Source organism: Artemia franciscana, chromosome 1 (genome assembly GCF_032884065.1).
Source record: "Artemia franciscana chromosome 1, ASM3288406v1, whole genome shotgun sequence".
In the NCBI taxonomy this organism is placed as follows: Eukaryota; Metazoa; Arthropoda; class Branchiopoda; order Anostraca; family Artemiidae; genus Artemia; species Artemia franciscana.
Window position 1 is genome coordinate 21099450 of NC_088863.1, and position 12421 is coordinate 21111870.

The 12421-nt window shown below is 36.2% G+C and overlaps 1 protein-coding gene across 5 annotated transcripts in view; it reads left to right on the plus strand.

Annotated features, from left to right (window-relative positions):
• The window catches only part of LOC136026799 (KN motif and ankyrin repeat domain-containing protein 1-like), a 147455-nt gene that overhangs the window by 76679 nt on the left and 58355 nt on the right, over positions 1-12421 (plus strand). For all 5 annotated transcript variants that reach the window (XM_065703508.1, XM_065703516.1, XM_065703501.1 and 2 more), the window contains one exon: positions 9347-9593. In XM_065703508.1, coding sequence (XP_065559580.1) covers positions 9347-9593 — 247 coding nt within the window. The remainder of the gene's footprint in view (positions 1-9346; positions 9594-12421) is intronic.

Genomic DNA, 12421 nt, shown 5'->3' on the forward strand with positions numbered 1-12421 from the left:
GACAGGGAACCCGACTTGTCCCTCGTATTGTGAGACTTAAAAAAGGATAAAGATCCTCCAGAGCCATTGCTGGCGCATAGGGCGTCGAATCGACGTTTCAGTTGCTGGGTGTTTTTTACAGGGACACGTAGCAAGCTTGTCGCCCAACCTTGCTGCGGCGGGGATCGAACCCAGGGCCTCAATATTCCCAAGGAAGAACATCTATCCACTGTGCTACAACAGGATATTGTGAGACTTGGCACGAGGAAATTTCTGAAAGAAATGCGAAGAACTTTGCAAGTGCTCTTCACAAATTCACTGAAGTTCAGGCTGCTCTTTGAGTGGAAGACATCATACTGTACTGTGACAACTGTACCGCCCAAATCAAAATTGGACACTATACACTGCTTTGGTTCAGATTGTCAATGCCTCAGAAAGCACAATCAGCCGAATTGATATTCGTCACTTGAAAAAAGGCCGTAGTCACATGAGTACGGACACAGTCCATGCCAACATCGAGTCAAAGATTCGTCACACCAAAGTTGCATGCTCTTTCCAAAGCCTAAACGAGCTGATTTTCCAAGCCCGGGGAAAAAATGAAATCCTGAATATGTGCTTTGGAGATTCAGATTGTGGATGTCAGGAAGAAACACGAAAAAAATGCCATGTAACTTAGCTGATATTGTGCAGGTTTCTTGTGTCAGAGGCAAACAAACCATGTCCGTGAAAACTGACTTGGACGAACCTCCTCAAGAATGGGGTTTCCTACAACCAAGGTTCGATTGTCAACTTCTCCCCTCGATGATGTCAAAGCCAAGAGGTGTATAGAGTGAAAAACTTGCCGTCATACTTAAAAAGCTAGTTCCCTTGATGGCAAATCGAGTCAACCGCAATTTTTGGCAAAATATGCCAAGGTCAACAGGGAGTGAAGACTTGTTGGGGTCAATCAGCTAGTGTTTACTTTCTTTTTTTTCTTTTTTATCTGAAATAAATACTTCGTCCATCACTTAGCTCTTCAGTAACGTGGTGTATATCCAGACTTGCCATACTCACGTGAACAGACGTATGTCCAACTGATTATATAAATAAATGACTTATATCCAACTGACCAGAAAACTAAAGAGATGTATATCCAATTTTCGTTTGTTCAGAAGGGCGTATGTTTTTCAAGTTTCTAGTGAAAGAGACGTAAAGACCAAATGGGCAACTTCCCAAGTTTGGACATACTTGAAAAGCCGCCTATCCACTTCTGAAGTATTGGAAACCCCAAATTAAGTATAAAAGCCTTTACTACAGGCTTATTTGCTCTCCAGTGAAGTGAAGTTTCTGGAATTTTTGAGCCCAGTTTTCTCGAAACTGCATTTTTGGATATACGTCTCTTTCTCAAATTAAATAAAAAAAAACTAATTTTTTAGCGAAAGTAAGGAGCGACATTAAAACTTAAAACGAACAGAAATTACTCCGTATATGAAATGGGTTGTCCCCTCCGCAATCCCTCGCTCTTTACGCTAAACCTTTTAATTGTTTTAAAAAGTAGAATTGTGGCAAAGAGTCAATCTTCAGCGTAAAGAGCGAGGGATTGCGGAGGGGACAACCCATTTCATATACGGAGTAATTTCTGTTCGTTTTAAGTTTTAATGTCGCTCCTTACTTTCAGCTAAAAAAATTAGTGTTTTTTATTTAATTTCTGAACGTTTTTGGATTAATGCATGTTTGGTTTTGGCTCTCCGCACATAAATTATTAAAATGAAATTTGTATATTAATTCTTTTTTTGGCTAAATGGCTTTCTCTTAGTTTTGATCAGACGATTTTGAGAAATAAGGGGTGGAGAAGGAGGCCTAGTTGCCCTCCAATTTTTCGGTTACTTAAAAAGGCAACTAGAACTTTTAATTTTTAATGAACGTTTTTATTTGTAAAAAATACACGTAACTTAAGAATTAACTTACGTAACAAACTTTCATAACCTTATATTTTTATTATGTATACGAGGGGGTTTGTACCCTCGTTAATACCTCGCTCTTTACACTAAATCGTAAGTTTTGTCCCAATTCTTTAAGAATGATTCTTTAAGAATAGTTGAAATTACTAAAAATACTTTAGCATAAAGAGCAAGGTATTTATCTCCTCCTAAATACCTCGCTCTTTATGCTAAAGTATTTTTAGAACCCCTCATATGCGTAATTATCTCTGTTCGTTTTAAGTTTCAATGCTACTTCTTCCTTTCATTTGAAAAAAACGTTTTCATGTTTATTTTTCATTGTTTTCTTATAGTAATGCTAGAGAATCCTGCGCCCTTTTCATTGAATTTTTCTTCCAACATGACAGATTTCTCCAAGGAGAGATCCTCCAACATAGCCCCCTCTCCTCAGCCCCACCCCCAAACAAAATAAAATCCCCCTGAAAACGTCTGTACACTTCCCAATAACCATTACTATATGTAAACACTGGTCAAAGTTTGTAACTTGCAGCCCCTCCCCCAGGGATTGTGGGGGAGTAAGTCATCCCTAAAGACATAGTTATTATGGTTTTCGACTATGCTGAACAAAATGACTATCTCAAAATTTTGATCTGTTGACTTTGGGAAAAAAATGAGGGTGGGAGGGGGCCTAGATGCCCTCCAATTTTTTTGGTCACTTAAAAAGGGCACTAGAACTTTTCATTTCTGTTAGAATGAGCCCTCTTGCGACATTCTAGGACCACTTGGTCGATACAATGACCCCTGGGGAAAAAAACAAACAAACAAATAAACACTCATCCGTGATCTGACTTCTGGCAAAAAATTCAAATTCCACATTTTTGTAGATAGGAGCTTGAAACTTCTATAGTAGGATTCTCTGATACGCTGAATCTAATGGTGTCATTTTCGTTAAGATCCTACGACTTTTAGGGGGTGTTTTCCCCTATTTTCTTAAATAAGGCAAATTTTCTCAGGCTCGTAACTTTTGATGGGTAAGACTAAACTTGATACAACTTATATATTTAAAATCAGCATTAAAATGCGATTCTTTTGATGTAGCTATTGATATCAAAATTCAATTTTTTAGAGTTTTGGTTACTATTGAGCCGGGTCGCTCCTTACTACAGCTCGTTACCACGAACTGTTTGAAAACGGCTGATTGGACTTGTGTAATTTGGGCTATATATTGGCACATTAAGGGTGAGGGTTAGGCTGGGTTAGGCTAGGTTAAATTAGGTTGGGCTTCCGTAATTTTGTTTTAAAAATATTATTTTATCATTAAGTGTTGTTATTATTCATTCAGATTAACCTAACTTCACTTCTTGGGTGTATTTCCAATAACTGATAAGTACCCACGATACATCTATTTTTAAGTATTTTTAATCGTGTTCTTGACTCTTTTTTTTTAAACTTTTTTGCCATGTAATGAATAACGTAGCAACACGACAATATGTAGCAATTAATACCAACAATTTGTTAAAAAAGGAATTGGTGCGTTTTTTCATCTGATATCACAACGAAAATGCAAAATCTCCTTAAAAAAAGAAAATATAAAAAGTTGACGTATAAGTTGTGCATTTCTCAGACATGCTGCAGAAAGAAATGAAACCATTATAATAACCAATATTTCCAGTATAGTGAGCCATGAAACCAGTGAAATGTAAAAAATGATTATATTTGATCTGATATTACGACGAAAATACAAAACCCCCTTTAAAAAAAAAGAGTTAATGTGTAATTTGGGCATTTTTCAGCCATGCTGGACCCAAATATGTATATAATTTGTTTATCTTCCTCCCTTCCAGGTGCTCTTATCTCGTCGGTGGGATTGTTTTTTGTTTTTTCTTCTCTGCCAAATCAAGTTGCTCGTCAAAACTTAATTAACCATGAGTGGAAATTTTTTGCTAGCAGTAATTACATTTTAATTCAGTTTGAAACGTCATTGAGAATTCGTTTCCAGTTATCTAAGAGCTGAAGACAGTTATTAAGGCTGGACTGGATAGCTTTACCCGTTGTTACACCAGTATCCATTGTTTGCTGGAGTTGTCGACGACTGAGATTATTCTTGTAATTTATTGCTTATGCCAGGTTGAAAGCTACCTTATTAAGGAGACCTCAACTCCGCTTAACGCAATCATTTGTTAATTTAGAGCCCTTGAGATCAGACTGCATGGTGTCAAAATGGAGCTGGAAATATGTTTTGAAGGTGTGTCAGTAATTAACACTGATGTACTGTTGTTTTGCCTTTAATTCAAAAGAAATCTTGATTTATGTTGCAGGAGGAAACGTCCTGTGTTTTTTTGCCAAGAGATGACTGGCTGTTTCTGCGAATATTACATATTGTTAACTGCGAATATTACATTTTGGCATAAAGCCGAAAATGCATTTAGGAGTGCCAGCGATCAACTTTGAAATATTATAGTTGTAGTGTTAATTGGAAAGAAATTCCAAATTTTGTTGGTTTTTTAATCGTAAATCAAAAATGTTCCTTGAATCAGGTTGCGAATTTAAATGTCAGAAAAGCCCTAAAATATAAAAAAGAATGAATTTTAATACAAACATATATTATAATGAGCCATGAAACCCAACTCAAGAATAAACAGAAATTACCGCAAGTAAATCTGGTGCAGAGGCCCCCTTCAAACACCTTAACAGGAAGCTAACATTGAAAGTTGTATCTACCTGATTGATTTTTTAGAAACCTGAAAAGATTGCATGTAAAAGGAAAAACACAGCAATACAAATATATTACTTTTTGGACTATTTAGTTGATTATTGCAAACATTCTGATTTGGAGGGGATTTGGCCCCAGGATCTTGCGATTAAATAGATCAGAATTTATGTCGATTCTGATTTTAGCAATGTATAATATACCCTCAATCCCACAAAAAGATCATCTACAAAACTTTTGTTTTAAAATGTATAGGATGAATAATTTGTGGCCCTGTCTAGAGTGTTGCTGGTAATTATTGGCTAAAGTTGCAATTTCATCCCGAAATACGTAATTAATAACTTCAATCATCCTAATAAAGCAATTTTTATGGATGTCAAACATCATGTTTGAAATAGAAGCCTAACGTGTTTTGATTTTGAAAGTCATCTGACCATGTAAGACCAGCCCCTAAATAACATCTGATCAGTTGCAAGTTCAAAGAGGCAAAATGTGTCTACATTTATGAGGTATAGAGCATGGAGGATGGTTCCCATAACCCTTCAAATATTTAAACCAAAATCTGTGTACACTGCTAACATAAACAAGGCGTATCGTATCTGTTCATTCAAAATTAATCTTCGAAGCATCAGGTCCGAATGGGATATTTGTATGAACTGGAGTCCTTGTCTGTGGGGTTGCATGGATTATCTTGTCCCTAAAGGGGCATATTTTTAATATTTTTGCTACTCTGATTAAAAGGCTTTTATTTCTAATTTTGATTAGAGGCCATGGGGAAGGGGTTTTGGGAGCATAAGGGGCATTGAAAAGACAGTTGAAGTCCGCTAGAACCTTTAATTTGGATTTTAATGACTCCTTCCCTAGCTTTCCACGGTCATCCATTCTATGTGCCGGGACAAAACTATTGAAGATAAGTTATTATTTACGTAGTTATTTAAGTTAACCCGTGCATTATTAATAACTTTTTATCAGTTTGCATGGCTCATTGATATCATCCTACTGATTTCGTATTCATATCTTTCAGCGTTGTGTTGTATATCTTTTCTAATCTCTTCTAATGGGGAAACACGGTATTTACATTGCACCCCATTGGCTGTTGGAAAGATGTTGTATTTCTATGGTTTGAAAGTTTTGCGCTTAAGTAAGCAAACACAGAAGAAGAAAAAAAAATTCTGCCTAACGTTGTCTTGCAATATGTGCAATAAAAGAAAATCACTCATTTTTTGCAAAACCAAAGTGTTAAAAAGACAAGTTGTACCCTCATTTACACCTACGGTCATGAAACGTTTGTTATGTCCAAAACAAATAAAGCTTATGACGTCTTTTATAATGTAAAAGAAATATATGATCTAAATGAAAAATTTGAATACAACAAGGGAGATAGGTTCAACAAAAGCGAAAGAAATGGCAGAAATTTTGGACAGACTTGATGATCACGGTCTGTCTTCTATGGTGACAAAAAGAAAGGAAAGAAAATAAATATAAAAGAAAAAAGCAACAAGAAAGCACAGGAACAGAAGAAAAAAACAACACAGACAAACTAAAAAAAACTAACACACTGTAAAAAAACAACAACAACAAAAAAAAAGAGTAAAAATCAGGAAAATGCACAATTGGTTAACTTTACAATTAACAATTCGTTGATTCCTCGCAAGCCAAAAGTTAACTGAATCATAATAATCAAAATTGTTATGATTAGTTATACTTTTTTTTACTAAATTCTTTATTTAAATCAATCATTCAACATGACGAATAATCTACCAAAGAAGCAGAGCCTGCCCATGACGGGGGGGGGGAGACTTAAAAAATATAACTTAAAAAGAGAAAAAAACAGGTAGTTCTTCAAAGGAACCAGGTCACTGGAATTTTTATACCGAATTTTTGCTTCATCATCTAAATTATACTAGGCTTAAACTCCCTGGAAGGATTACAGCTTTCTGGAATTTTCTTAGTCTGTCAGATTATTTTGAAAGGTCACACAGGTAATCTAATCTGTCCTTTGAGAAACTGATCGTAATTCCCACAATGTCTCCATTCCAATTCTACAGTCTGAAAATTTCACACTATCTAAAAATCTTTACTTTTCAAAGAATTTATCGTTTGAAATTAATAAATTTGCAATTTCAAATTAAAAAAAAAGAAGTAGTGGGATGGGGGTAGCCCAGTATGTTCTGCAACCGCAGAACCAAAAGGTAATGGTTTGCAGTTTTAACTTAGATATTTCTGCCTCTCGGACTTAAAAAAAAGTTGGTGTATACGAGGGGTCGTTCTCATCATCTAAATCAGCTGCCGCATGCCAAGCGTGATGGGACTGTGCCAAGTATTTGGAGAGTGTGCCGATCACTGGTGGCGGGGAGTCAGCGCCCCTTTAAGTATATACTCTTTTGTGTTGACTGGGCAAAAAATTATTTACTCTTCTCTTAAACATAAAATTTCAACTCTCCCCCCCCCCAGAAAAAATGCCTTTATGCGTGCCTTTATGCTTCAAGCGTAAAAAAAATATTATATTCTTTTCTGAGCATTAGAATTTAAAATTACTCCGGAGATATACACACTTCAGGCACCCGTTTTATAGCATCGTATAATTGTTTTCACATTAGTGATTGGCTGTGGGTTATGGACCCTTATACTAATTGTATGCAGTAAGATTAAGCCATAGCCATAGGCTGGCACGTACGCAGGGGGGCCTTCGGGCCCACCCCTCTCCCCCCGAAATTTTGTGAAATGTTTAATTTCCCCATGGTTTCTTGGGATTTCTGGCAAAAGTAGGACATTTATTAAGAATCTAGATACATGTGTGAAGCCTTTTTGGGGGGATTTTACAGCATGCAATTATCCGGTCAAGTCACTGCCCAATTATTAACCCATTTTCTGTCTAACTTTTTACCCTCTTTGAAGTAATTAGCAATTGTACTGTTATTTTTTTTTTTTTTTTTTTTTTTTTTTTTTTTTTTTTTTGTAGAGAGAGTTTGCTTTCCACAGCAAAATAGAATTATCCTTGATATTAGGGCGTTTATACCCCCTTTTCAGGATAAAGTACAGCTTTTAATGGATCAATTTTGGAAACTATCATTTTTCATTAAAATCTACGTTTTTGCAATAGAAGAGCTACCCCCCACAGCACCCATATTGCACTGTTAACTCTAAAATTTCCCTTTCAGTGGGATATAATAGATTAATCACTGGTTCTAAATCGCTATGAACATAACCTGAGCCTAAAACGTACTTTTGAGGCTTCAGTCCCATCCGCTACAATACTACAGATTAAAGTTAATCTGTATTTTCGAATATACGTGCTTTTTGCATTACTAAATAAAAAAGTGCTACTTTATATATGCTGTTTCGAAGGTTTTGGCCCCCCCCCCCGAAAAAAATGCCTGCATACGTGCCTGGCTATAGGCCAAAAAGGTTTCAGAAGACGGAAGATCTTCGAAAGTTTTGTTCCAGTGACTTGTAAACAGTTGCGATCCTTGTTCCTGCATACCATCTCAACTCATGGGGCTGAAGGTCAATATTCAAGCGATAAAAGTACAGAATTATTGACTGCTATACTTGATCGGGTTTCCTAAGTTTGAAAGAAAAATCTATTTTCTATAGATCATCGCTGACGGCCATCTGATATTAGTCAGGGTGATAAAGTGGATAATTTAAATGTTAGTAAACATATAGTTTTTGCACACTATCGTTTAAAAAGGGAGGACAAATATAGAGTATGTTGGTGAAACTGATGGGAAGATAGACCCCAAATGTAATACCTCAGCATTCTGACTAACCTGGTTTTTACTATTATCTTGAGGAGAAAATCGCCTAATTGTGATACACCGTCCTTCGAATAGACCCCACCTAGTACTCAAACAACTGGGAAAAAAGATAGAAAATCCTATGTTTACTTGTTCTCGTAAAGGCTGGTATAATATTGATAAAAGATATTGTACCATAGGTTAATCCCGAGCAGTGCGGTGTTTTTGAAAAAAAAAATGCTGTCGTAATTGATAGCTTGGTATACTAGTTATTAGTCGGAGTTCCTACTTCTTACTAGGTTTATTTTCTTTCTACTACTTTTACTGTTAATTACTAGTAGAGGCGCCTACCTTGGTATAGCTAAAACAGTGTTACCAGATAACTGCAGAAGTTACTCATTTAGTCTGGGCACTAATGACGAAAACTCATGAGCTGCAATGGCAAAACGCTAGGAACTCCATTCCCCCCCCCCACAAAGGTCAGAATGATGACGGACCCACAAAAGGCATATCTAGGGTATTTACTGCCACGTCAAAACAAGTTCGGCTGAGTTTCGATAGCCACTTCTATGTATTTTGATGATGAAAACACAGGGATCCTTCCCCATAAAGATTGCATCGGGTTTTCATCCTCAAATATCATAACTAGGACAGTAGCTGCTACTTTTTTCAAGCTTTTCTGTTAGATGTCGGGATAGCATGAATTTGGGGATGCTTCCCCACCCAGATCGTGCCTTGATACTCAAAAACCTCAACTAGAACTGTTACTCTTACTTTTCACAAAGTTTGATTGAGATTTGACAGCCCTTTATGCTTGATATTCTGATGACAAGAATTCAAGAAAGTGAAGCTAAATAACTCCTAATTTAGTTTTTGAAATGGTGAAATCGTTGCGTCTTGATATCTACTATCACCCTACTACGGCTCATCCTTACTGAATTTAAACCTATAGAGTCTAACTTGGTTGTTAACAAGTTTTAAAGTATTCATATTTACAGTCGATTGTTTCTTATGTCAGCTGATTGGCACGATGTTTCTCCTGTGCGAAGAACTGGATCGTCTTCGTCGTTAAGTAGTATTCCTTCATCAGCCAGCAGTTACCGCAACAGTCTTTTAAGGGCCCCTTTGGCGTCTCCAGAAAAAAGTATTGTTGACCTAAGCATCAGTTCTGTGTCTCAGCCAGCACCTGACGACGCAATGAGTGTTGCGAGCACATGTTCTACCGTCAATGTTTTAACTTTACAGGTTAGTTTTATTTATTTGCAGCTTATTTTGTTTTGATAAGCAAGATTAATCCTCCTCTGCTTCTCGTGATGGGTCCAACTGTACATTACTTGTGAAAACAATACCTTTTTGAGCAAATTTGTTTGTTTTTGGTAACAATTTTAGATACTCCTATTTTAGCACCCTGTAGTAGCCTACTGGATTGATGCTCTGCTTGGCAATGCAAGGTCCAGGGATTGTCCTCCCTGGAGCAGACTGGGTGACAGCCTTGCTACTAGTCCTTGTAAAAAAGGCAGCAACTGAAACGCCAATTTGACGCCCCATGTGCAACGGCTCTAGAGGATATTTATCCAATTTTAGCAATTTACCCTATTGGTCTTCTGCCTTTTTCTGTTTTCTTTTTCTTCAGATTCATAATCGAGAAGTCACTTAGGAAATGATTATTAACCTTGGTAGAGTATTTACAGGGGATTCAAGCTTTTTTAAGTTAACTTTCTAGAATCATCAATTTGAAAGTCCTTATTTTTGAAGTTGTGCTCTACTAATTTTAATTTACTTATAAGATAAAGATAATATTTATTTATAATACTTTATTTATAACCTATTAATATGATAATATATATATTTACTTATAATATTTATTTATGATAAAATAATGTTTATTTCAAAAAGACTTTCACAAGCTCATATATAGCCGAATCAGCTTATTATGTAAAAAAAAAAACGGTTATTTGTATTCTAGAACTATTTTTTACTGTTGAATTCTTTATAACGCCGTAACTTTTCGGACACATTCAGAACCAAACATTTCCCCTTTTTCCATGGTAAATCCTGTATCTAGAAAGGGGCAAATTGCATAATTTACTCTTCCCAGGATGGGACATGGCATCCTCAGAGGCACAGCTATTAGAACTTATGACTATTTTGAACAAAATTGCTTTTCGAAATTTTGATCATTGTTGGGGAGAGGAATTTTTTGAACATTTTTGAAAACAAATATTTTTGTTTTCTAGTGTGGTTGTAATTTGGGCTTTCCCTGTGACAGTTTTTCTTTTCTTGAAACAGTAAGTGTAACAATTAAGATTAATCCTTTGGAACGGTGAAGTATTTTGGTTGACTCACTCTTGGAGCTTATACAATTTTAAATCCCTTCCCTGAAAATAGTTCTTTTCCTTTGTAATATTCGTAAACAGTGCATTTGTAATAATTCGAAAAGACTTCACTTATGGGATATTTCCTGCATTCAACAGAGCTAACTGTAATTTATTGCAATAACTTATTGAATAAGCATAATTATTGTGCTCCATTGAACGCGGTTTGAACCCCAAATTCAATTTCTTGTAAAAAAAAAAGGAAACAAAAAGCCAATTAACTCGACTTAACTGTAATGAAATACTTTTTTGGACGGTGTGAGTGGCTTAACCTAGAATATATTAAAAATTTGTGTCGCGTGTAATGGTGGTCTCATATTGCTAAGTGCCTTTCGTGGTATTTCGATAAGAATATACTGAATTAGAGCTATGGTGTCTTGTGCCCTGGGGTCAATGCAACGCAAGGTATTTTTTCTTGACCTACGAAACGTAAATAGACTAGAAAATAGACTCAGACTCTGTATTTAATTTAGTTTTAAATTGTCAGTTTTTATCTGTGAAATTCTATATTTTTCAATTAAGAATTTTATAGTAAGTTTTGTCAAATATATCTAGGTCCTCTGTCCGTGAAAAAAAAATCTTGTCTTCACCTTGTCACTCATTCTTGTCGTCACTACCTTGAGCTTGTGCAGGAGAAAACATCAAAATTTTATCGTTTAGGCTGGCGTCTTGAACATTTTGCATTGAGCATATTCAAAAATTGGTACTGTACCAATGAAGATTATTGTCCTGGGGTTTGTACACGTGTGCAAATAACCATATCTTTGCTGTCAAATTTAAAGGTCATATCTGACAGTATCAGGAGTTGGCACGCGGGAGGCTTCTATTTATGGATTTTCACTGTCAATTGTCTTCCAGCCGCAGACAATTTGAGACAATTTGCTGTCTTTTCACACTGAATCTTTTCAAAGATATTTGATTATTAAGGCAAATCCAATTATTTTTGTAATTATCAGCCGCCGGGCCCCGGTACTCGGCACGCCGCAGGCTTCTCTATTTGGATTAAATAAAAAAAAAAAACAAGTTTTTTAACCGAAAGTAAGGAGCGACATTAAAACTTAAATGAACAGAAATTATTCCGTATGTGAAAGGGGCTGTCCCCTACACAACGCCCCACTCTTTACGCTAAAGTTTGACTCTCACAACCCTACCTTTTAAAACAATAACAACTTATAAGAAACTAGCTGTTGGGGTGGCGCTTCGCGCCACCCCAACACCTAGTTGGTGGGGCGCTTCGCGCCCCCCCAAGCCCCCCCGCGCGCGTAAGTCGTTACGCGCCATATTAGTTATGCGCCATTGTAGTTGTGTCCCTGTGTCCCACCTGTGAATATAGATAGATTTATATATGTGTTTCAAACTACGTAAAAATTGCGAATAAACAACATTCTTGGCTTTCCCATTGTCTGTGCATATACAAAGCCGTATGTACTAATAATGACGTCATATGCAAACGCTCTTTTTACAAACAAACAAACATGCATCCACACAACTCGTTTTTATATAGATAGATAGATAGATAGATACAATACAAATTAACTGCGTAAAACTTGCGAATATACAACATTCTTCGCTGTCCAATTGTCGCTGCATATAAATACATTGTCAGGTTTACCGACCCTCGAACATGCAACGTACAATTGTCCATGGGAAAAACAATCAGTATTAAGATCTATACCACATTTTTCTAATGATTGACCT